This window comes from Diabrotica undecimpunctata, chromosome 2 (genome assembly GCF_040954645.1).
Source record: "Diabrotica undecimpunctata isolate CICGRU chromosome 2, icDiaUnde3, whole genome shotgun sequence".
In the NCBI taxonomy this organism is placed as follows: Eukaryota; Metazoa; Arthropoda; class Insecta; order Coleoptera; family Chrysomelidae; genus Diabrotica; species Diabrotica undecimpunctata.
Window position 1 is genome coordinate 16,600,190 of NC_092804.1, and position 27,766 is coordinate 16,627,955.

At 33.9% G+C, this 27,766-nt stretch overlaps 1 protein-coding gene across 2 annotated transcripts in view; it reads left to right on the plus strand.

Moving 5' to 3' along the window:
• Positions 1–27,590, plus strand: part of LOC140434252 (sorting nexin-14-like) — a 32,302-nt gene extending 4,712 nt beyond the window's left edge. The window contains exons 5-14 of one of the 2 annotated variants that reach the window (XM_072522365.1): positions 1,284–1,564; positions 1,845–1,906; positions 7,277–7,312; positions 12,623–12,851; positions 16,428–16,612; positions 20,030–20,302; positions 20,359–20,552; positions 20,776–20,940; positions 23,067–23,248; positions 23,379–27,590. In XM_072522365.1, coding sequence (XP_072378466.1) covers positions 1,284–1,564; positions 1,845–1,906; positions 7,277–7,312; positions 12,623–12,851; positions 16,428–16,612; positions 20,030–20,302; positions 20,359–20,552; positions 20,776–20,940; positions 23,067–23,248; positions 23,379–23,453 — 1,682 coding nt within the window. In that variant the 3' untranslated portion in view covers positions 23,454–27,590. The remainder of the gene's footprint in view (positions 1–1,283; positions 1,565–1,844; positions 1,907–7,276; positions 7,313–12,622; positions 12,852–16,427; positions 16,613–20,029; positions 20,303–20,358; positions 20,553–20,775; positions 20,941–23,066; positions 23,249–23,378) is intronic. The other variant, XM_072522366.1, reaches the window with a different exon arrangement.
• The last annotated feature ends 176 nt before the right edge of the window (positions 27,591–27,766 follow it).

Sequence of the window (27,766 nt, forward strand, 5' to 3'; positions counted from 1 at the left end):
CTATAGTCTCAAAAAAGGTTCAAGAACAAAGATTGCATTGCATTGAACATTCTCAAATGCCAACCATCCTTCTCTCTAGAGATCTGCCACGGTGTTAACTAAATCTTGATCCACTAGAAATCTTCTGATATCTAGCCTAACAAATATACCTTTAATTTCCTCTCCATCATACCTGGAAACCTTTTATCTAAGTTCCTAGCTTTATATGAAGATGAGGAAGGAAAATTTTTTCTGGTGGTACCAAGTTTTCTTGCCAAACATTGCCAAAAAAAAAAAAGGAAATTTGATGTAACCTGCTTGTTGCCCAAGCAGCATAGTTACCCAAGATCTTCAAATCGCATATTGGTCAACCGTGCTCTTCATATTTGAGTTTGTGAAAAACAATTGCCAAGTTCTCATAGATCTCTTTCAAGCATACAGAACGCCCAACAGGAATAGAAGCATAGAAACCAACGTTATAGAGTAAAACTTCTTTTAATAAGTCGATATCTCTCAAAGACTCGAAAGAGACGCCATTATGTGGATTTTGAATTGAACCATCAAGCCTTTACTGTCACAACAATTAACTAGATTTGCTCTTTGGGAGAAGTAAGGTACAACATTTTTTTCACAATATCTGAACCAATAAAAAGAGACTCAAGGTAGTAATAAATTAATTTTTACTCTTGAGTCGAGTTTCAAGCAACTCAGCAGCATATTTGTATAGATCTAGATCCCAAGCTGAGGGCTGTCTCAATAGATTGCAGTGTGCTCTACTAGCTACAACTCCTTGTCAGGTACGTAATATCGTCTACAGACAATTCCGAGTTCCAACATCAACAAGATTATAATACCCATATTCGTCCGTCTAAAGATCTGGTCTACCGGCAAAGATTCGATCCCACCGTAAACCGATAATCTCAGTGGAAACAAGGGCTTATGCGACAATCATAGCGAACTACGATTGCCTAGCAAATTCACAATGTTTTTAGCCTTTCGACTCTCGGAACTCCAAGAGGTGTCGTTGCCACTTATGACTAGAAAGTATACGGACTTAAAGGCTTTCAGACATAATCCCATCACCAAACCAGTATCTTTGCACCATTCGTGAGACCTTCGTCTTACGACGGTCTTAACTCAGCTTACGTTCCCTGTCTATGGGTGAAGTAGATATTTTCTAAAATAATTTTCGCTTGACACATCAAATTGCATAAGAATAAATTGCAGATATGTTATGCATACCCGATATATACCTAAAAGCAAATTCTAATAAGTATTCAATGAAACTAAACATTTTCTTTTAGATGATTTCAATGTAAAGTTGCTGACACCAGAATTGAGTAAAAAGCAAGTAGAGGAGCTTCAAGTCGAAGCTACCAAACTTTTCAAAGAATATTTAGATAAGAACAGTTTCAGTTTTATCAGTTGTCCGTCAGAAATATCTGAAGATTTTAAATGTTTGATGCAAGACGATTATGCTGTCGAAAAACTTTCCAAACAGTCGAAACTGCTTTATACTGCATACGATTTCGTCATTAATGCTTTGGAGAGTATATGGTTGCCACAGTTTTTCCATAGTACTGAGGTAAGTTTGAGGTAGATTTAACTTATGTCACAAAAGTTTTGGGAGAATTTTATTGTCGTTTCAAAAAAATTATATATAAAGTTGAGAAAGTACATATTTTATAGGATAAACAATGAACCACCTAGCAGCAGAACAGACAGAGTTTTACAAGATCATAAAATCGCATTTGTATACAATTTAACATTTTGTTTAAATAATATGTTCTAATTGAAATTATTCCCAAATCTTTCGTCATACATATTTGGATGGTTTTGTTTGCTCGTAATGTTTTTGTTTTTAGTTTTATGGGTATATATGCGGCCCTAAAACAATGAGTGGTTTTAACAAACAAGGACAAAACAAGTATGTGTTAAATATCTTTTAAAATTACTGCACTACTAATTATTTATTTTATTTCACTTCAACCAAATTTTTAATTAACAGGAAATTCAATATTATTCATCATCATCATTGGTGCTACAGCCCTATAAAAGAGCCTCGACCTTCCCAAGTCTATTACGCCAGTCAGTTCTATCCATTGCCAACTGTTGCCAGTTTGCTGCGCCTATTTGTCTACCATCCTCATCTACACCATCCCTCCATCTGAGTTTTGGTCTACCCCTTTTTCTACTTCCCACAGGTTGTGACATAAGGATTCTTCTAGGAGGGTTGTTCTGCTGTGATCTTGCCAGATGTCCTGCCCATCTTAGTCTTCCTATTTTTATAAAGGATACTACGTCTTTACCACCAAATTCAATTCAATATTATTCACTGTTTTATATTATGACTTTTTTGATTCCTCATTTGTGCCCGTTTTACATCGAGAAAGACTAATTTTTTCATGTTTTGTTTGGAATTTTTATTCTATTTCTACCAACTAGATCGTTCTACACTAATTTTGTGTGATTTTTTGATTTCACTATTTCACTATCTTGTTCTGTAGAAATACAAGAACCGTCAAACGTCACTGAGGTCTCAATCTGTCTACTCCTCAGTGTCAAATGACGACCGGCCTTATCCTGTGTAGCTGCTACTATACTCTCAGTATGTGCGGGAACGGTATGCACGGAAATGGTCTGAGCGAGATGGATCGCGCCTGTTTAAACTGTTAGGCCGTTTTTAAATTTCGATGGCTTCACGCATAATTCTCGATTTTAAGGAGCATATGGGAGCGATGTTTTTTCTTTTTCGAAACCTATTTTGTGGCCACTCTGAATATGATGTTGGGCTAGGGCTGAAGTAGTATCGAAATATTTAATTGATAGAGAATGTTCGTAAATACGGTGATGGATTCGTCGGTTTGTCTGTCCTATGTATGAACGTGGACAACTGGAACAAGGTATCTCGTAGACACCATAACCTTCATTGGGGATTTGGTCTTTTACGGATCTGACGAGATTGGACAACTTGGAGTGAGTAGTGGCGATAGTTTTGATGTTTAGGGGGTTAAGAGTTCTACTGATCTTGTTAGTGACATCTTTAATAAAAGGTAGAAATCCACAAGGAAACTAAATTCCTGTAGTTGGCTGTATACCATGAATCACAAAAAAAAATATTTAAAAATTTCTTTATAAAGGGTCCTAATATTCCTAGTAATTCCTTTTATTTTTATTATTATACCTTTTATAAAGGAATTTTTAAATAAAAAGGTAGACAGATTTTGGGTTGATCAGGCGGCAAGGTTTCTTTTTTGGATGGAATGCGGTTTAGATGTTTTTGAATACTCCTATTGATTTGGGTTTTGTGGTAGCCGTTTTGTAAGAGTGTTTGCCTTATTGAATTGATTTCGGATGATCTCTGATCGTTGTCTCTAAGTCGTATGGAACGGCAAACAAGAGTGTTGATAACTGAATTGAGTTGGGCGGGGTGATAATGTGACTGGGCATTTAGATAACGGTTTGTATGAGTGGGTTCTACGGAATAGGGAAAACTGTGAGGTGGGTTTTTCTGAATAAGAACCTCATGGAATGGCAAAGACGCTTCAGACTCAGCTTCCATCGTGAATTAAATACTGGGATGTATTCCATTCAGGTGGGAAAGGAAGAGATCTAATGTGTCTTTACCATGGATCCAAATGACAAAGGTGTCATCAACGTATCGTAACCAGCAGGTGGCTAATGTCACGAGCGAGGGGAGAACTTAGTAATTTTCATTTACCTGACCGCCGAATTTATCGCAAAATCAAATCATATCAAAGTTACACCATTTATTACCCAAGAACCGCTGAACCGATTTTGATGATTTTTGATTCGTTGGATTTGTCTCCGCCCGGATGATTATAGAAAGCAGTTGTTTATCTCATGGTCAACTGTGCGTAGCATGTTCACGTGTAGGCAAATCATGCGTTTCCTTCATTCTCGCGCCTGGCAATAAAACGAAAAATATGGTACTTGTATATCAAAAAGTCCTCGAATTAAGATAATCGACAGGTAGCAATTCAACAAATGGTTGCTTTGCTACTACGTAAATTAGCTCCTTTTTGAACTTTTATGGAATTTAATTAATTTTACCTTAATATAAAAAAGTTAATATAACTCAACCATAACGTAACACAATATTTATTAATTTTAAGGTGGTACGAAGTCCGCCGGAGCAGTTAGTACTAAAATACGATCAGAAATACTATAGATGATTAGTAGTGTAATTTAATTTGAATTTATAGTTTTTGATTTTTGAGATAATTTATACAATGTTCAGTAACAAAAAAATTAAGATTAAATGTTAACTAATTATTTAACTCATAAAATAACACTTTTTAGGCAAAATTCGATCATATTCGTTCATGAACATAGTTCCTCTAAGTTGATACACATATTGCAATGTACTTCTAATAATACGATGCCTTTTTTGTAGAACTATTTATATTTGGCCCTAAAATACGCCTCAATAATTATTACTTATATACACAGAAATAATTTCAACGTATTCTGCAGTAGAATAGACTGTTTTCAGAACAACCGTTGAAATAACTAACTTTTTGCAAATTTCCTTCAATGTAGTATTTTACGTGACGGAAAATTTTTTTCTTAACACTAGCACAACATAGGCGTTTATGTTTAGTTTTTAAAAGGTGTAACACTTGGTGGGAATGGGAATATTTTAGAACAGGTAAACCAATACAAATACCTTGGCTGTTGGATTAATTGCAAGCTGGACCCAGAACAAGAAATTAAAGCGAGAATTGCTCAAGCTAGGGATAGTTTCTTTAAGATGCGCGTTCTATTCTGCGATACACATATAAATATTAAATTGAGATTAAAACTTGTAAAATGTTTTATCTGGTCTGTTCTTCTCTACGGAGTCGAAACATGGACTTTAAAAATAAAGAGCCTGAATAGAATCGAGGCATTTGAAATGTGAGTGTACCGTAGAATTTTAAAAATTCCTTGGACAGCACGAAAAACAAATGAAGAAGTACTAGCGAGACTCAATTTAGAAAAAGAACTATTGAGAACAGTCAAAAGAAGAAAAACCAGTTATTTAGGGCATTTGTTGCGCAACGAGAAATACTACATCCCTCAGTTGATAATAAAAGGCAAAATAGAAGGAAAGCGAGGAATTGGAAGAAAAAAATTGTCCTGGTTACGTAATATCAGAAACTGGACAGGACTTGGATTTGAGGAACTCTTAAGAACAGCTGAAGATAGACAAACGTTTGCCACCATAACCGCTAACCTCCATTGATGGAGACGGCACTTGAAGAAGAAGAACACTTTTAATAAATTGATACTTTTTCATAATAGATTTAATGTGAAAAGAAAAATGGATACCCAGATAATCTGGTCAATATTAAATTGTATGTGGTCCATATTCCATAATACGGTTTCAATTCTGCTTTGATATTTGTATAGTAAACATTAAAATATGGCTACAAAGGGAAGATCTAAATAGTGTTTTAGGGTTAAGCATTAGGTTAGATAATTTTATATTTAGAATTAAAGACCATTATAGTCATTTTAAAGAGGTTTAAAATTAGTCATATGTTTCTTAATTGGTAAATGCATTTTCATAGATGTGCAGTCTCTTGGTGTTTCCGTATGTCCTTGATAAATCTTTCTAAACGTTATACAGTATAAAATTGTAATACCTAAATAGGGAAAAATAAGCTTTGTTTCCCTTTACTTTTCTTTGAATTTCTGGTTCTTTTGTTCCATCCGTGCTTAATGTAACTCCCAGATATGTGAAACTTTCTACAGTTTCAACTATTTCTACCTAAACATTTATTCAGTTTTAAATTAGTGTCATTTGCACTAGTCGTATTAATTTTGATGGTATGCCAAATTCTTCCAATATATTAAGTAGAATTGTTCTATCTATTGAATCATAGGCTTGTTTAAAATCTACAAAGAGATTGTAAACCTCCATGTCATATTCCCATGCTCCCATGGGAAATTTCTCCATGCTGTCCATATTTTTTGATATCAAGCCATCTCTTCTGGGGTCTTCCGACGCTACGTTCTCTCTGTCTTGGTCGCCAGTATTCTAGTGTAGTTTTAGTCCACCTGGTTTAATTTTGCCGAGCTAGATGTCCTACCCATTGCTATTTCAATTCTGCAATACGTTCTAACACATCTCAACTCTATCTACAACTTTTAAAACTAATCCAAAAAAAATAATAGACCAAAACAGAATACAAGAATGGAGATCAAGCATCCTAATATCTCTCTTCAAAAAAGGAGACAAATTGGACCCGGAGAATTACAGAGGAATTAGTTTATTAAACACAACACTAAAATTAACAACCAAAGTGATAACAAATAAACTGAATGAAATTATAACACTAGCAGAAAAATAACAATGTTTTAGGTCGGGAAGATCATGCAACGGGTTCGGGATGGTTCCAATTAAAGGCCGTTATCCTAATATTTGTACGCAAGAGAGATACCTATAGGAATAATCAAAACGATCGAAAATATCTACCAAAACTACACAATAAAAGTAAAAGTAGAAGAAAAACTAACTGACCCAGATGAAGCTGGCAATGGAATAAAACAGGGAAATTCCTTAAGTCCTCTAGTGTTCAACCTGATCATGGATGAAATAAAAAAAGTAAGAACTAAAAAGGATAGCAAATGGGAGAAAAACAGCTTAAAATAATCTGCAGATACTGGTGATAATCTTGGTGACGAGGTGGCTGTGGTCGATAGTTTTCTATATTACTATTATTCCTTTTTAAGAAAGTAGATGTTACCTCTGCGTTTTTCACGCATGCTGCCTTTCGGCAAATATTTATTAAAAAGAGTTTGCACGGATTTTTCGATGACTGCTCTTCCAATTTTCAACATTTCACACGTAATTTGGTCTTCTCTTGGGCATTTTTTGTTTTTCATTTATTTATGTATTTCTTCTTTTGATATTTCTGGAATATCTTCAGAACCCACGTTGTAGATGACCGTAATCGCAACTCTTCGGTCAGGTTTAGTAGAAGTTTGGAGTCAGGAGTAAAAGTCCTGAATGTGCTTAGCAATATTTCTATTATCAGTAAGTTCATTATGTTAAATTTGCCACAAGAAAACAGTTTCAGAACCTTTTTATGTCATGTATAAATAAAACAGAAGATTTTAGTGTTTTATCAAAACACTTCTTTAATTTAATTATTATTTTAATGGGAATAAGCCACAATTCTTCTTTAATTGAAACGAGAAACCAAAAACCTAATATTTTTTTGTAACTGAACATATAAGTTGTAAATATTAAATAAAAGTACTTTTAACATTTTATTTACTAATGCAGAACACCGTTGTCATTTGGTTCTCCAAGTAAAGATAGGTAAGGTAGCAATTTGGAAACATTTTTTTGTTTGTGCTTAATTTACCTACATTGGTTTTGTATTCACTATTCTTGTGTTAAATACATAAAAATTGACAAGTCTAATAACTCATTATTTCAGCACAATCGTATAATTGTCACATTGTTAACAGGTGCACATTATGAATATCATTCATTTTTTTTTGTCATCTAAATCAATAGATTAATGTATATGTGACGAGCAAAGTCCGAAATTGGACAATCCTAGCATTGTACGAAAATCTGTACCATGTCCGAAATGATTAAAATGAAAAATGATTATCGAAACTCTCATCGATTCGAATCGATTATTATTTGACAAGCGACACATTGAACATTTATTTTTAATTCTTTGATATTTTTACCCTGTATAGAGATGTTCTTTTTTGAATCGACAATGTGATAAAATGCGCGCAAACTATCAAACTAAAAAATAAATAATAAGAAGAAATTGTTCTACAATAGAGTGATAATGTTAGTGAAGTATTTCAAAGCTTCAAGAGATAGATACATCACTATAATACAGGGAAAATGTTTGTGAAACATTTTCTATTTTTAAGGGATATGTATGATAATTAAAAAACATTAATCCTACAACCCAGGAGTCAGAAACCCTGATTAAATATGGATTTATAACCTCATTGATGTTTGTTTGTCTTTAATAACAAATGGGGAATAATCGTAGAAATCGAAATGAATCGATATGTGTCATATTCTCCCAAACTTTGAATGCTGCAACTGAATATAAGGAACGGCATGCCTCAGAAGGTAAGACTGGCCACTAATCTTGAACTATCTCTCGTATTATTAATGTGTCCCTGGTATTGTGCATAAGAATGATAACTACAAGCTCTAGAACTCTAGAGGAATCGTACTGTGCTCACAACAAACCACATAATAGGCCGAAACACATTTTAGTTAACGCACTAACTAGACAAACAACGCTTATTGATATGACGATATCTGCCTGTTAAATTAGCAAAAAAGAGACAATACAGAATGAAAAATGTACTTCTCATTGCGCCGTCTCTCTTTGTTGTTCTGTTGAGCCATAGTCGTAGATCCTTGAGCTAGGAATTTTGTCTTTTTCCTATGGACCTCTTCCTCTGAATTTTGTCTTCGATGATTAAACCAAGTATTTCATATCTGTTGTCCTCTATACATTAAACTTACTCCCTTTGATCGTCGGCATCAGCTCCTTGTCCTTCTGCATTCTGTTAAGAACTTCGGCGTTTATTATTATTTTCGTCCAGGAAATACGTAGTATTCTCCTATATAGGTACACTTTGAAAGCCTCGATGCGTTTATCTAAAGGAAGGTTGAAGTTCCAGCTCCCGCAGCCGTAGAGAAGGGTTGGAAACACATAGGAACGTAGCATATGGATTCTCAGTTTTAGGTCAAGATCATATCTGTTAAAAAAGTTCGTCATTTCAATAAACGTCTGTCTAGCCTGTTCAATTCTTGACAGAATTTCTTTCGTCGAATCACAACTGCTGTTCAATAGCGCACCCAGGTGATAAATTTTGTTGATCTGACGAAAAACGTAAAAAATTACAAAAATAGCGCAGCGTTTATTTAACAGTTTTATAGAAACTGGCTTCCTTTGCGGCAAAATGCAAAAATTGCATATGAAAGCTACACTCTTCGCCGTTAAAGCGCATGTTGAATTTTGTCGATAGGATACTCTGATCAAAAGATATCGAATTTTTACCGTCAAGTTGATATAAATTTTATTTAAAAAATTGATTTCGCGCGCGCAACATTTAAATTTGCCGGTCGCTTCAAGCGTTGTTTCTAAGAGAACGGTTCATTCTACACAAAAAGTGCTAATAAACATTTTTGTCCAAAATTATTTCAGATACATTTCTTGTTTGAAAATTTTTTTCTACGGCGTACAGATTCTTGGAAAATCGATGTTTTCCGTCCCCCCACTCTATGAGGGGGGTGTTAGGGGAAGCCTAGTTAACGTCTCAACTTTAACATTCTCAGTAAAATTCAGCTTGTTCGCATGATTTTTAGTGGTTCAGTGGCATTTTCGTCTCTGACTACTGGACTATATAGGGAATTACAGTTGTACGACTTATTATTCACCATATTTTTGTTTTGTTTTGTTGCCCTCTTCTTTCCCAGTTCACATTTTCTTTGGTATCATCTAATACATCTTTTTTGATTCGGTACTAGTTATAACCCGTCATTCTTTTTTTTTATTGAGCTAATAAGTACTAGCTTTGGTGTCGTGAGTTGTAGCATTCTCACACCAGCGTTAGGTTGTATCGTTGCTACTAAATTGGGTTCGTTATGCAGCTCATATAATACAAAAATTTGATTGTTGCATCTATACAACGACAGTTTTTATTTGTATTCGATTTTTTTATTATTACGGGGCGTGGAAAGGTACATGATATGTCCATAGAAAACGCACAAACAGGCGACGAAAAATTACCAACTTTTCGACAACAACAACTTTTCTGGTTTAGTATTTATACCCCGTTAACAAATACTGTTGACGGAGAAACAGTCATTTCTTCCCGATCTCATTGTTTTAATGAAAGATGATTAAATACTATAGATAAAACGATCAAAAATTATAAGGACTTTACGGTTCTAGAGATATCCCCTTTTGTCATTATCAATTTTCACATTCAATAACTAGAGTAGGTTTGGTCATTGTTTTACGGAATTTTATCGTTGTATCGGTTGAATCGGTTGAAAAATTGGGCAAAACCAAGTCAGAAAAAAGAAATCATTGGTTTGATCATGAGTGCGAAATGGCCACAAATAGAAAGAACGCAGCATATCAAAAAACCATCGACGCAGGTTGTACACGGAGAAAAAAAGAAGAGTATAGACGTCTTAGAAGAGAGGAAAAACGTATCCAGCGACGCAAGAAGAGGGAATACGAACAGAACATTCTCAATGAGATACAAAGTTTATTCGATAAAAATGAAACGAGGAAACACTACAAATCCTTAAATACTAGCCGTCGAGAATTTAAACCACGATTAAAAATTTGTAAAGACACTAACGGTGAATCTTGATACATGATAAACGGTTCTACATGATAAAAACTCAGTTCTTAACAGATGGGTACAACATTTCAGCGAACATCTAAATATAAACCATATTGAAGGAGGTTACAACATAGACAATCAGCAAAATCTACAACGTCAACCCAACAAGAGAAGAAGTTTGAAAAATTAAAGGCAAATATCGAGCACAATTTTAATAATCAAATCTTGCCCAAGTAGTTTCGCTTTCTACAGCATCATCAGGGGCATTTCGTCAAATTTGGGCTATCCAGCAAGCGCAGAATGTAATAAACATGAAATTAAACATAAATTGTACATAACACTACACTAAAACAAGGACAAACAGTTTAAAATTATTTAAAAATTATTCTACGCTACATTCTTGTCGGCAACAGGAGAGAGAATGACCATGTTTATTACATTCTGCGCTTGCTGGATAGCCCAAATTTGACGAAATGCCCCTGATGATGCTGTAGAAAGCGAAAGTACTTGGGCAAGATTTGATTATTAAAATTGTGCTCGATATTTGCCTTTAATTTTTCAAAGTCCATTTATTCGAGCATTCAACCTTATATCAAGAGAAGAAGTGTCAAATGCTATCCCAAAACTCAAAGACAATAAAGCCTCAGGAATCGATGAAATCTGTTCGGAAATGTATAAAAAAAGGTGGTGATTAACTTTTTGCATAAATCCATAAACTAATAGTACTTATATGGCAGAATGAATTGGTACCAGAAGAGTAGTTAAAGGGAATAATATGTCCGTTGCATAAAAAGGGTGATCAACTGGCGTGTAAGAACTATGGAGGCATTACTCTGTTAGCATCTGCATATAAAATCTTCGGCAATGTATTGTTTGAAAGACTTAAACATTTTACAGAGGATATTGTTGGTCAATATCAATGCGGATTTACCGCTGGAAAGTCAACTACACATCAAATTCAAGCACATAGGCAGATTCTAGAAAAGTCACTAGAATATAACATAGATACACACCATCTCTTCGTTGACTTCAGAGCAGTATATGACAGTGTGAAACGAACTGCATTATATAAAGCAATGATAGACTTTAGGATCCCACCTAAGTTAGTTAAGTTGACCCAACTAACAATTCAAAACGTAAGTTCATGCGTTAGAATTGAAGAAAAAAACTCTACGTTCTTTGAGATTAATAATGGTATAAGACAGGGGGACGCGCTGGCGTGTCTCCTCTTTAATATAACCTTGGAAATGGCAATCAGACAATTAAATATTAGAATGAATGGAACTATTTTTAATAGATCGAAGCAAATTCTCGCATTCGCTGAAGATATAGTTATAGTGGGCAAAAGTATGAGAGACAAGGTGCAGTTTTTTACAAGGCTTGCGGACGCGGTAAATGAATTATGACTTTTGGAAAAAACCAAATATGTGTTGGTTTCTAAAAACCCCGGAAATATCCAACAGAGAATTTCAAATTAACAACCATACCTTTGAGCAAGTCAAAGAATTCCCGCTATAGAATCGCTAGTAATCGCAACAAACACAAAAACGACGAAATAAAAAGACGCATAGCAATAGCAAACAGTTCACGGTCTCCAGAATCATTTAATATATACAAGACCTTAATAAGACTTTGATATATGGGGCTGCAACGTGGACTTTATCTCACAATGATGAAATACTTCTTTCATCATTTGGAAGTTGACAGGAATCGACAGGAATGACGACTTCTTTGTGAGCAGGCCAAAATTCACAATGGATTGTTGAGCAACTTATGATGATGATCGTTCTTTATTTTGTTCCTCAATGTTTTGTGAATTGTTCCGCGTTAATTTTTGTATAAATTTATTTTAACATAAACCTGCGTGGATAGGTGTATTCAGGATCGTATCTTTGTAAATAAAAGCGGAACATTTGTATTAGATAATGAAAATATAAAGAACTGTATGGGTGATCTGAAAAGTTCTTCTCCCTCTGATTTTATTTTTTAACAACACAATCTTGTCTAATTCACATTTTATTCAGTATTGTTTTAATGTAGTTATTCACTTCGCCTTTTAATCACTGTTTGTTTTTTGTTTGGTATATTTGCTCTCCTCTTTATTTCTAAAGTCATAATTCCATTTCAGGATTTCATCAATACATTATCAAGCACATCTAGAAGAGATCATCATATAGAAAATTCACATTTGTGTTATTCGCTATATAGTTTTCACTGTGTTGCTTGACAAGAATTTTTCACTGATATTTTGAAAATATCTTACCCACCACAATATTTTCAGACTGAAGAAATACTATGAACCTTCAAGTCAGGGCGCGGTGTCGAAAATCAGTAGCAGTTTGGGCAAAATCAAAGGAGTTTTAAAAAGTAGCCAGCCAATAGAAGGCGCATTCTTTCCTCTCGAATCTCAGACTGTAGAAAATGTTGCTACCGATGATATATTCCTGGGTGAGTGTAAAAGTTTATTCAGGGATATGAGTACTTGGAAAATCAGCATTCCAACTTTTCAAGTAAGTTATTATATACTTGAATTCTAGAAAATTTAGTATGTTATCAGTGTTATCGTTTTAAATAATTCCTACAGTTGAGTCCATGGTTCTTTACCCGTGTGTCATCATTTAAAGTCTACGAAATAAGTCGGAAATTTACTACACGCAACTGCAAGTGACCGAAAGTGGCTATTGTTCCGATCACGGATTATATTATAAAATTTGGCGTTATCAAATAAATAGAATATAAAATGTTAAAATTTTGAAGCAGAATTACAGCTACATTTACAGTAGCTTAATAAATTCTTTTAATATCATTAGTGATTAATAAATAAATAAATAAACAATTTATAAAAAAATATAATTAAATATACAATAATATTTACAGTGTGTTGATGTAATAGGTAACAGTAAAATTATTTAAAGGATGAAACATTATTTAGCTCAAATAATATTGTTGCAAGATTTTGCATATTTCATTTTCATTACCTTCAGAATCTGAACTGTTATTTCCAATGTTAATTATTACAGGTTCGATATTAATATTACCTACACATATTTTCTTCTCTAATAAAACAGTGTTCAATTAATTTATTAGTATGTTCTACACTCTTTGCCCAGACGATATCATTACACTTTTGAATTACTTCCTTCCACATGCTTAATCATTAATCACTTATCACTTCAGGTTCATCTCTATATTCATCTCTGCCAATATACGTATTATAGGAAGTCTTGTAATCTGTCCATACTAATTCGATAGCACGGATTCGGACGTCAGACTACCGTATATGGGACGTTCGATTACTAAACTGTGATTTTAATTTAGGTAGCTTATGTATTAGTTTGTATATGATCCAATTTAAGATTATCTTACAACATGGGTTGATTCGATATTAATTGCCTTACGAATTTACGTTACTAAAACATCATAAAATCTATGAACAGGTGCATTAGTTAAGTTATCTAAAAATTTATTAATTTCAATCTATAGGGTCTTTCTTGAAATATGTTGTAGGCTGTGCGAAAACTCTTAAAAAGGAGTATTATGTCCAAGAAATCGTGGTATATTTGGATATAAAATTAGACTAATTAAAAAGCTAGTTTTTAAGATTTCTTTATTTGTCATACTAAACTTTGCTAAGTTCTTTGCTCCTCTGGTTTTTACCATTATGGACAGAACTTCAGCTGTTGCAGAACCAAATATCTGATAGACTTAAGATAGCAACTGACTATGTATAATTATTTTGTCAAATCTCGGGTTTTAGATTTCCACACGGAGGTGCCATCATTGTGGACTCCTTCGTTACTGCTTGCTTATTCGTTATTCTGTTTGTAAATTTTTTGTTTTTAAAGATGTAACACAATTTACCAAATACCATCCAGATATTTCCGTATCTGCTTTTTTTGTTTATCTAGTGCCATAGATAACTTTATTCATTGTCCCATCCTATTATCTGTTATTTTGTTCAATTTAGTTGCCATTGCTTTTGTTTTCCTACAATTCATTTTAAGTCCTTCACCTATGAGCTGTTATTTGAGCATAATTGATATTTTGAATATTAGTGGTGTGTGTTTTAGTGCTGTTAAATATTTTTAGCATATCTGGAGGATATTTCTTGTTAACTAGGTCTTTGGATATTTTGTACATGTACAGCTGGTTCCTAAAAAACTGATACGACTCTTAGTAAGATTTGATCATTTTGAGCAGTGTATTTGATTGGTCTGACATTATATTATATTTATTATGACATAATAATAAAATAAACAAACAAACAACAAAAAATTGATTCCATAATGTTAATTCCTAAATTGTAATAATTATTAACGTCTAAATTTTGATATTATTTTGAATTCCGGCATTTTATAAAGAGTATATAAATGATAGTTTTTACATAAAATAGGGTTGTGTAAATAAAAAATGGAAGGAACAAGAAACTCTCGAAAGAAATCGAGGGCCTGGAAGACTAAAACTATACTAAATTTAGGTATGTAAAAATAAAATTAATTTCTTGTAATATCTCCATCAGAATTGATAACAGCTTGTAGTCTTCGGTCCATCTGCGTGAAAGGAACTATGAAATTTTCTTCTTCAGAGAGCTCTTCCCAAACCTGTTGTATACCGTGCCACAGCAAATCAGCATTTTGAGATATAAAATTACGCCGATACAACCGTTTTATAATAACCCCCGCACATTCTCGATTGGGTTTAAATCTGGACTGTAGCTGGGCCATGATAAGGTTTCGATGTTGTTATTCTGGAGCCACTGGTTTATTATATTTGCAGAGTGAACAGGACAATTATCTTGCTGGAGGATAAAATTATTTTCTGGATACAACTGTTCTACACTGTGAAACATGATGTTTTCTAGCATATTCAGATAAGTCTGCCCAAAAAACCTGCCATCAATACGCCGTACCATTCCCATTCCTTTAGATGAAATCCATCCCCATACATTGGCGCTAAAATGACCAGCTGCTCGATATCTATCAACATATAGAGTATTAAATCTAATATTATCTTGTCTATAGACCCCAATTTTGTCTTTTTTAGATTGAAAAATTTTCTCATCTGTAAATATTACTCTGTCCCAAAATCTTGATTTTTTAGCTGATGGTTTAAAGCAAATATGTCTTGATTGCTTCTGTTGTGGTGTAAGAGCTTGTTTTTTGCTGCAGTTCGCTACCTAAGACGAGATGCTTTAATTGTTGTTGTCTTTCTTCCTGGAAACTGTGACATAATTTTTGCAGTTTTCGCATCTTCCAAAGGATTCTCTTCTAATCTCTCCAAAAGCGTACGATCTTCATGATCGGTAGATATTTTTGGTCTTCCAGAACCTTGCTTTCTTTCGACAGTTTCTTGTTCTCCCCTTTTTTTTTTTTTTTTTTTTTTTTTTTTTTTTTTTTTTTTTTTTTTTTTTTTTTTTTTGATGTAAGTACACAGAAGTGTACTTACATTAAAATCTGGTCAGTAAGACCAATTATCAATTTGTTTCTAACTTAAATTACTAATGAAATCTTAAAATTAGGTGTCTACTCACTAGTGTCTTTCCTATTATTTCTAATAACTAGCATTAAATTTAGCATGCATACTCGCACAACACTTTACCCCCATCTTTTATTCATATTAAAAACTGTTGTACGACTTACGTTAAAATGGGTCGCTACGGCAGATAATGACCAACCATCTTCTAATTGCGTGACAATTCTTGCTTTTAGTTCTTCGCTAGCATGTGGAGCCATTTTTTGAGGTTGAACAGAATAAGTTATCTGGCAAATTTTAAGATTTGGCAGTGAAAGTAACAATATATAAACAATTGTGACAGTGACAATATGTAAAATATTTATCCTTCAAAATACACTGCTCAATTTTGTACAAAATACTCTTTAAGAGCCGTATCAGTTTTTTTAAGAACCAGCTGTACATTACATATTTTGTAATGGACTAAATAATTTTCTTTACACATTTATACGTTAGTTGATCTTTCACTTTTTGAGCAGTCTTAGATAGAAAATAATATCTGTACAATTAACACATTTTGGTATATTGTCAGATGCGTGTCCATAATCTCTATTTAATTATTTGATATGTTTTAGACTAGCCCTACCAACAAAGTTATATATTTCTACGTCAGTGTTGAAAAAACGGATGCTCTTGCTACCGATACTAAAAAGAACTGGATAGTTTTAAGGAAAGATCAAGACTTTTATACTTTAAAGGCCAAATTAGTAGAATTTCACGGAGAAAGTGAAATTTGTGATTCTCCTTTACCGTCTAGAAAGTAAGTTTATCGTATTTTCCTAATTATTTTTTTTCTGTGTCTCAATACCTTCTGTGTATATTTATTGTGAGTGTCAAGGCAACACAGCTACAACTTAGCTACAGCTAAGAATAAAAGGTTGTACTGAGTTAAGATAATCGCCCTAAATATGGAATGGTAATGGGGCGTCATTTCACTACCGGTGATTTAATCACTGTGATTTAAAAATCACTAGTAACTACCGTTCCTTGCTAACTTCGATAACTGTGACCAGTGACCAGACACCGATATCAGATATCAATTTCACGGTCACCGTCTCATAAAACATGTTTATATAATAAGTATTATATTTTCGGTGTACGTGAAAATTTAAAAATTACCACGTTCATAATCACTAGTATGGAATAATGATAAAATATAGCATAACAGAATGTAGTTAAATTATAGAAAAAATAAACAAATAGTAAATGCTTTCAATAGAAATATACATAAAGCGTGACTTTATTTACAAATATCTTTTTAAATTCCGGACCAAGACCTGATACGTGTTCCTTATAACTATTCTAAGAGTTCGAAATACAGCTCCGCACAAATATTCTACAGTACATCTAAATTTAGGAACTTTTGGCAAGACTTTCCGATGATTTCCTTAAAGTCTTTGATTTTTGTTGTAGTAAACATCATTATACAGTGCTAATAGAATCCTATCGATGTAAGAGATCATAGTACAATAGTATTACGACCTATAGTAGATATTAACAGAGTATACTGCTCATAAAATACTTTAATAACAATGGAAGATCCCAAAAGATCATTATCAGTTCTTTCCAGATTTAGCCATACGGCTCACACTCCCTCTAAGGGGAAAATTCACTCATCCCAGATACCTACGGTATCAAAAGGATTGAGCTCTGGTGGGACTCTTTCCGTGTTATCGAGCTCTAGGTGACTTGTTTTGCTGGAGTATCTCCCAAAAATTTTCGTACACATCTGGACGTCGCGAGGAGTACAGCTTTCTGCATGGCCTTATAAAGATGTTCATTTAGACCCAGCTGTTTTATGTTCGCTAGGAGGTTTTTGGGAATAACACCAGTAGTAGATAGAATAATAGGTACTGTCTGGGCACTTTCCATTCTCCATTGTCTCCTGATTTGTATTTTTAGATCTCTATACTTGGCGTTCTTTTCGTTGTATTTAACACGCAAATTATTGGTGTTAGGTATCGCCACATCAATAAGTGTTGTTTGCCTGGTAAGTTTATTAACTAGTATGAGATCCGGTCTATTAAGTGCCACTGGTGGGTCTGTGAGCACAGTGCGGTCCCAGTATAGCTTGTAGTTGTCATTTTCAAGCATTCTGTCAGGGACATATTGATAATAAGGAAGATGGTCGGTTTGGAGAAGTCCCAGTTTGTCAGCTAGTTCTTGGTGGATAATCTTTCCTACTGAGTCATGGCGTTCTTTATAATCAGTTCCGAGAAACGTCTGGCAGCCCCCGGTAAGATGTTGGATGGTTTCTTGGGCTTGGCATCCATATCGGCATTTGTCATTTTGGACTTAAGGATCTTTAACAATATATTTCAGGTAATTTTTAGTTGGTATACCCTGATCCTGAATGGCAAGTAGGAAACCCTCAGTCTCGAGAAACATCTTTCCTGATGTCAACCAGTAGTTCGACGCTGTATTGTCGACATATTCTTGGCTGATCTTATTGAGATGTCGCCCATGCAGAGATTTACTCATCCAGGTGCGTATTTTTTCTTGCGTAGTCCGATGGTTTATGCGCATTTGTTGTTCCCTCAGTTTTAGCGGCGTTGTGTCATCTACTGCGCAAATTGCTCGATGTAAGGTAGATGTCTCAGCCTGCACCTGAAAATAAGTTCTTAAATTAGCAACCTGTTTATCCAATTGCTCACCTATGTCCATAAGTCCTCTTCCCCCTTGATATTGCGGTAATGTTGTTCTCTCTACTGCACTGCGTGGATGGTGTTTTTGCGCCTTTGTGAGAAGTGTTCTTACTTTCCGCTGAAGACTCTCTATATCCGTTTTTGACCACTTTATAATACCAAATGAGTAGCTCAGCGCGGAACAGGCGTATGTATTTAATGCCTTAAACAAATTTTTACTATTAAGATATGACCGATTTAGTTGTCTTACTCTTCGAACGAACTCGGAAGTTAGTTCGGTTTTCATTAGTTTATGGTCAATTTTTCGCGCTTGCTGTACTCCGAGATATTTGTACATATCATTTTCACCCATTGCCTCGATGTTTTGGCCATCTTGCATATTGAAACCTCCGGGCTGAACCTTTCCTCTGACTATATTTAGTATACGACACTTGTCTAGTCCAAAATGCATACTAATATCATTTGAGAAAGTTTCTACAGTTTTTAGCATCTGATCTAAGTGGTTTCGAGTGGAAGCCATTAATTTTAAATCATCCATATACAACAGATGATTAAGCTTCGCCACAACAGTGTTATTATTATTGTTGATGCTAAATCCTGAGTCAGTGGAGTTCAGCAGCTGAGATAGTGGGTTCATCGCTAGGCAGAACCAAAGTGGACTTAACGAGTCTCCCTGGAAAAGACTCCGGATATTGGTTTCACCAGGTATTTGAAGGTGAATTTTAGTCTTCCACTCTGCCATTATATGCTTCAAAAAGGTCACGAGATTATCATCGACTTTATATATTTTTAATATATCTATAAGCCATTCATGCGGTACTGAATCAAAAGCCTTCTTGTAGTCAATGAAGGCAGTAAAAAGGTTTCTTTTTTTGGTGTGTGTCTAGTTAGAAATGACTGGGTCGATGATAAGTTGTTCTTTGCAGCCCATGGAGCCCTTAGCGCATCCTTTTGAGGCTCTATGATATTGTTCAGAGCACAGTGTTGGTAGATACGCCGGGGCACACAGGATGTGACCAATTTGTACAAAGTTGGAAGACAAGTAATTGGGCGGTACTTTGCTGGATCTTGGGTGTTATTTTGATCCTTCGGTATTAGATAAGTGGTTCCTTGAGTAAGAAATGATGGTATTTCCTGTGAATTAGAAATAATATTATTAATCAATACTGTTAAAAGGTCATGAACACTCCAAAACTTCTTTAGCCAGAAGTTTTGAACTCCGTCTGGTCCAGGAGATTTCCAGTTATGAAGCTCTTTGATAATGTTCGAGACTTCTTCAGTGGTGAAAGGCTCATAAGGAATATTCCTGTAGTGTTGACAGTTGTTCGTCGTGTCTTCAATCCATCCAGCATCAGTTCTTTTATTATTTTTATTATTATTGTATATAAGGGCGACACCAAAAAAGCTGCATTCAGGTCCACATATTTATATCTTCACTACTGAAAATGCTGCTACAACAATATGCCTCGCGGTGATCTTCTCCTCCGCATTTAGGGAATATTTTAATTATACTGGTGGATTGTTTTTTTCAGAGCTGGATCTTCCATAGAAACTAGATTAGTGAAGTACGAAGAATTTATACGAAAACTATTAAAGAAGTCTAATCTGAAAGGCAGCGACTTGCTGTACTACTTTTTGACCACAGAGCAAGATTTCGCAACATATTTGGCAACTAATGCAGCCAACATTCAAGATATCGGCAATATTTATCAATCAGTGGCGTATAAACTAAGAAAAGAAAAGGGACAACATCTGGATCCCTTCATGAATGCGTTTTTGATGTCTACTGGAGTTACAAGGACCGAGTAAGAACTAACAAATTATTATAAAAATTATATTTTAATTAGTTTTAAAATTGCAGCAAATTCGAATGGGCAGAAATTGGAGAAGAGACGGATTCATTGATTTCAAAACCTATGGAAGGTGTTTCTTTTCCGAAAACTTATAGAAATCAGGTGTTTAATGACAATTTTGGAGTACAATATAAAAATTTAAAAGATACGATGAGCAGCTCCTTAAGTCCTGATGGATTTGCAGAAAGTGCTTTCTACCTCAGTAAGTATACTTAATCTAATTCTTCGGTTAGTACTCTTCAAAACTTATAACTAGGTTAAAATAAAAATTAATATTCACATTGAGCTTTCGATTCCCCATTTACAGTCTTCAATACTTATTCTAGGGCCTCAGCTTCGTGAGTTCTTAATTAATTTCACTGGTACTCTAATTAGTGGAGTATATAGTGCCAGTAATATATTTTATATGCCTTTATATGTTTTAGTGAAGAACATTTTTAAAATTCCTAATGGAATCTTAAGACTGTATGCATCGATATGCAGCATAGCCCAACAATTTGTTGATCTGTGTGCCCGTACGATAATTGAAAAGAAAATTAAATCCAGTTTGAACCAGTCTAACTTGGCATATCTCATTAAACAATTGGAAGGTGAGTAAGGTTTTATTTAAGACTAAAAACCAACTTTAATCTTATAAAAACAGCTGTTTCCCTTGTGTATGTATAGGTTTTGAAGTGATTCAGGAAGGTTGGACTGTATATTTGCGCTGGTTATGAATTTCTTGCTGAATAAACTTGAATAAATTAATTAAAACTTTGACAGAATGAAAAACGTGTTTGTCAACTTGAAGGAACAACTTATTCTGACTTTTACAATGTTGCCGTTCAGACAATTTTGCGCTAATTGGCGTGAAATTTGAAGTCCAAACAATTATAGTAGTTTATATTTAACTTTAAGTAACATTATTAACCTTCATCCAAACAAACAAAACATACAAGGAAGCGGTGCCATGTGTATTGTAGATGCTTCTTCTTCTTCTTCTTAGCCTTCTGTCGTCCATGTTTGGACATAGGCCTCTCCCAACTCCTTCCATCGGTCTCTATCCTGAGCAACATATTTCCAATTTGTTCCGGCTATTCTTTTAATATCATCAACCCATCTCATCTGTGGTCTTCCTCTTGGTCGTTTACTTTCGTAAGGTCTCCAATGTTGTATTGTAGTATTCCAACGTTGGTCTTTTTGTCTAGCAGTGTGGCCCGCGAAGCTCCATTTAAGTTTGACAATTTTTGTTGTTATGTCCTCGACTTTTGTTTTGGATCTTACCCAGTCGTTCCTCTTTTTATCTGACAGTCGTATACCTAACATTGCTCTTTCCATTGTTCTTTCTGTTGTGGCTAGTTTATTCATGTTTGCCTTGGTTAGGGTCCAGGTTTGACATCCATATATCATGATAGGAAGGATGCATTGATTGAACACTTTGCTCCTCAAGTATTGGGGTATTTTGCGGTTCTTAAGTATCCAACTTAAGTATCGGGAAAGAGAAATGTGGGACGTAGGAGGATTTCCTGGTTGCGAAATTTAAGGGAGTGGTATGGGTGCAGTTCAATACAGTTGTTCAGAGCTGCAGCCAACAAAGTAAAGATTGCTGTGATGGTAGCCAACCTCCGATAGGAGACGGTACTGCAAGAAGAAGAAGTATCCAACTAAGTTTTCTAAATCCTGCCCATGCTAGTCTTGCTCTTCTAGTAATTTCCGTACTTTGGTTCTCTTTGTCAAGTCTCAGGATTTGGCTTAGGTAGATATATTAATGGATTTGTTCTATCTCACTGCCATTTATAGTTGTAGAGGCAAAGACAGAAAACCTAGTAAAATATGTGTAAAATGTAACAATTTTGTATGTCTAGAACACGCAAAATCAGTGATAGTTTGTGTACATTGTACAAATAGTATGTAGTTGTTATTTAGTCTGTTAGCGTCAGCAGTATAATGTAATTTGTAGTAATGTATATGCTTTAGTCTAATAAATGTTCAATACTATAAAAATAATGTGTTACTGGTAGTTTTTTTTCGTATAAGCATAGTTCATCCATTTAAGAATGGGGTCCGTTCAGACCCCGGCCCGCCTTGTGTAATATTTTGAGGCCCGTCCGATGAAGGTTAAATCGGCTTGTTCTACGCAATGAGTGACAAAGTAAAATTACCGGCTAAGGCACAACGCGAACACTTCAAAGGTTTTATACGAAGAGGGATTGTATACATCTTTAAAGTTTATAAATAATTGGGTAATGCTAAGATGGAATTTTGGGTAAGGACAGCGGTCAGCTGCTCTTGTTAGTTGCCTTTTACGACCAGTCGGAGATCATGAGGGTCTATTGTTCTTCAAGTGGCCCGCTACCCACATGGGGAATCCTTTATTTATAGCATACGTAAAATTAAAATGTAATATAACATAAACATAACATTAATATAATGCTAAACTTCGACGATTCAAGCTTAGCTTCCAAGCATATCGTCGGTGGGGAGAATTCCGAGAACTATAGACTGAGGTATGAAGAAATGATATAATATGCACATTATTTTACGCGATAACCTCGAGTGTTTTTGGTTGCATAACTAATAGATGGATAAAATCTAAACAGGTCTAATTTTCTTGGGTCGTTGATATATTTTTTTATAAATGAACATTGTGGTAATAAGGATGTTCGATTCTGATAATGCAACGAGTTCAAATTATCTTGATAGGATTTTGAGAACTCATTCAATATTTGAATTTTAGACGCAATCTTTGAGGAACACACTCCGGTTAGTAAAGAGGAATTATCGAAAAGGAAGGTGAGAGCGGTGGAAGAACTAGAAAACTCTATCTCAAATATATTGACTCAAATATTAGGACCCGGAATTAAAGATGGTGCCAAACTGTTATTGGAGATTGTTCAAAATCCACATTTTAATAAACAGGTAGATTGGTTAATTTATTATCTATACTAAAAGTAAATAGTTGAAAAGTATATAGGAATACTATCGTTATCAAATAACTCCTTTAACTTACATAATAATTAAAATATATTAATATTTATTTCTTTTTCAGCTGGCCTATAATTTGCTGGATATCGTACTGACGGAAATGTATCCGATGCTTGATAAAAATGAAGAACACTATTAAAATTTAATAATTTTGACAGCTATAGCATTTTATGGAGGCATTTTATTGTACAAAATATAGTATTACAAATATTTATACGAATAATCGGAGGAAAAATTTCTATATTAGAATATAATGAAGAATTAAAGAAAAAGAACATACTGCCATATAGAAAAGCTGGATGAAAGCATAATGAGGAAAATATCTATCCAAATCCAACAAAACATCATCGTTCAAATTATTGTTGTTGTCTAAAAGAAGTTTCTAAATTAAAACACACGAGAAATATTTACTTGGGTTGGTAAATTACCGAGGAAACTCGGCAATTATACTACTACACTGATTTATAGAAACTCCAAATAAGTTTGACCGTTTAGATCACCTTTAATGAAAAGGGAATTAATTATTTTATTATTTTTTTAATCCATACGTTACCTTTTTGCAAATATTGGGTACTTTATTCACGATTCCACTGTGTATTATGATACGATCCATATTTACTAGGCAGCGTTCCACGTTAAGAAAATAACATTGCGGAGATAGGGCCATGTATTTCTTATGGACGATAGAAGCGCAGCGATGCCACGATGAACACAAGCACGATTCAGGGTTGTATAATTTGTATTTTCGTTTTCACAGACATGAATTAAATAATTGTTTTTTAACGTAATTGATCAAAAGTATCCATTCGAAACAAGAGATAAAAAGTAGGGAAAATGATTTTAATTAAATAAATAGTATTTACAAAAGATAATTTTATTTTATCTTATTTTAATTATAGTAACGACAGTTTATTTGTTTTTCAGTAAGAATATCATATACCATGAATCATAGAAATCAGTAGAAAATATTGCTTAGTTAAATCATGCACTTTGCCGGCTATTAAAGATTTAAAAGCAAATAAACGGACCGCTTGGAATGCGTATATCTAATTACTAATTGCAACTTAAAATAATACGGTGTACGTATGTCAGCGATTTTATGTCGTTCTCTGAGACTACATAATGATAATAAGGCTTTGTGGTTCTTCACTTGTTATTCTGACTTTACAATTAAATGTTAATTGAAAATGGAAATTCGAAAAATATATCGACAATCTAGTAAACCGCATGCCTGAGAGTTTTGGCAACACTGATCTCCATAAGCCTAATGTTATTTTCTTAACGTGAAACGCTCTATAGGTTTATGTATAGTAATAATCCAACAGACAGATGGCAGCTGCTAATGATTAATTATGGTGTGGAAAATAACAAAAAATATCATTATTTGTTATACAAAATAAATATTATTCATGATTCCAGGAAATAAATTGAACCAAATTAGCCCGACAGTCATGTGATAATGAATAAACACCAATCAGAAACCGTTACGTCACGACGTGAGATATGTCGTGACCATTTTGTTGACATTTGCATAGAACACAACAGGTTACTTCTTTCTCGTTTTTTTTTTTTATTTTGTAAGATAATTATAATTCATTCTAAAATCAGTATGTTTCAAATTCATTTAACTTATTAGAATTAGACCTTATTATTTCAGTTTTCTAGTCAGTAATCTTGCAGTATCGTCGCAAAAGTCGACAGCAGCCAATCCGTTGGTATATAGCTACTTTCATAAATTTTGTCAAAAATATGAAGGAGAGATCTTTTACTTGTAATTTCGAAGAGCTTCATTATTTCACTCGGTATTTTATCTGGTCCCATTGATTTGTATATTGTCCCATTTGTTAATCTTATTGTTGATTCTATTTAGTCTATAGTTATGTCAGGTCCTGTTACTTTCAATTTCACTAAGTAAATAAGTAAAACTTATTTTTACTAAAATCTTTTAAAACATATCTGTGTAAAATATGAAGCTCCCTTTCAGTCAAATCTTTACCTGTTCCATTAAACGTTTCTATTAATGTATTTATTTACAGTGGACCTTACAATGATATGATATTTTGGTTGCTTTATAAATCATTAAAAAATTTTAGATTTACTTGGGTAAGAAAAATTATAAAATACACTCATGGACAAAAATATCGAATATTTTGAAATTTTCCAATTTTTTTTTTGTAGTCACTATTATTTCAAAATAATTTTAGATTACTGATAATACTCATATAGTAGGCTGATGTACTCAACTGGTTTGAAATATTTTGATATTTATTTTGACGTTTATTCTGTGGTTAGTGTCATTCGTACATTTTATCATAAAAAACCTTCTTCACATAAAGCAAAAATTATACTAATTCGGTTATTTTTAGTTTAATTTATTAAGTTTAATTAAATATTGTTTTTATTTAACTAAGTTTAAAATAAGTATCCCACCAATTCGACACTGCGATGAAGCCCAAGTAGCACATATTGTAATTTTGTACGAGGAAGGATATGCACAAAAAGATATCGCACGACGTCTCATCAGAACTGAATATATAGTTTGGAACACTCTAAAAAGATACCACAAAACAGGAAATTTTGTACGAAGGCCTGGTCAAGGACGCCCAAGGTGCACAACCGCAATTGATGCCCGTTTTTTGGTTCTTAATTTTACACGAAAGCGTTCATTGACATCGATGCACCTCAGAAATGAGCTATTAAATGTTAGACAAGTTAATGTAAGTTCACAAACAGTTAGACAAAGATCAAAAGAAGCAAACTTAAAGCCCTGACACCCCGCCAAACTTCCACGTCTTCTCCAAAATCATAAAGCTCGTCGTTTGGAATTTGCAAGAACACATACTTGGTGGAATATCGACAACTGGAAAAACGTTCATTTCACTGATGAGACCAGAATCCTATTATGGAAGCCAGATGGTCAAAACTACGTCTACAGAAGAGTTGGAGAACGATTCGCCAGCTGCAGTCTCGCCCAGACCGTTAGTTTTGGAGTCAATGGCATAATTCTTTGCGAAGGTATTAGTTGGGAGGTACGTACCGCACTTGTGGAAGTGAATGGACGGATGACTAGTGATTCTTACGTTTAAAACATCCTGCAAGATTATGTTGTGTCATATGTTGGTTACATTGGATATGAAAGATTCACGTTAATTCACGATAATGCTCGACCACATGCCGCTGCCATAGTGAGTAATTATCTTGATGAGGTCCAAATTCGAAGATTGGATTGGCCACCGTTTAGCCCGGATTTAAATCCAATAGAGCACATGTGGGATCACCTAAAATGCAGCATACGACAAAGAAATCCCGTTCCAAATACGATAGAGCAGCTTCGGCTTGCTGCACAGGATGAATGGAATGCAATTTCCCAAGGATATGTCCAAAATTTACTTGCAAGCATGCTGAGAAAGATGCAAGCAGTAATAAGAGCTAGAGGGGGAATACTCGTTACTGATCATGCACTTCTTTTAGTTAAAACGACTTGTTTAAGCAATTTAAATTATCATTTAAGTTTAGAGTAAAATAACCTTATTTACCTAATAGTAAACATTTATTTTTTTCACAATTTTCTTCGTATAAAAACTTAAAATTGTTCATTAAACATTGTTAAAATAAACTCTATTTTACAATAAACGACTTGATTGACCAGAATTTATTTTGAACAAACAAAAATTAGAAAATTCCAAAATATTCGATATTTTTGTCCATGAGTGTATATAGGCGGATTCGCCAAAAGAATAAAATTCCGTATATTATCAGAAACCGGAGATCTGACAACAGCACAAATATCGGCCATAACAAACAACTCATTATAAGAGAATCATAATATGATCCTATTAGCTGTCCCTGACATGTGATGTCATGCCATACATTTGTCTTATTTTATGTGTTCATTAGTCATTTAATTGATATTTCTGAGGAGATGATCTTACTGTATTGGACATTCATTGAATTTAAGTTTGTAAATCGTCTGTATAATACATTACTTTGATCTCTTTACTTCCCATTCTGCATCCTTTTCTTCATATTTTAAATTTTTTATCTCGTACATATATAATTAAGTTGCAATACAAGGGGACTTAATTAAAGCTAATTATTATATATTTCAAATATCTGATTAGTATTACGTATTATAAAATAGTTTTCGTATTAAGTTCTATTAATAAATTTAGAGCGAATTCAAAATGTGATATTACTTTCAAAAATCATAAGTATTTTATATATTTATATTGTTATAGTTTTATTTTGATTGATTTAATAAATGTTTTGATGTTTATTACTTTTTTATTTGATAATGCGCTAAATGTATTGATACAGTATGCCAGGGTGTTAACCAAGATGTCTATGCTTGCTTCATAGACTTAAGTAAAGGCTTCGGCTAAGTCACACACGAAAAACTTTTTGATATTTTATAATCACTTAACAACCATTATGGTATCGAATGGATACTAT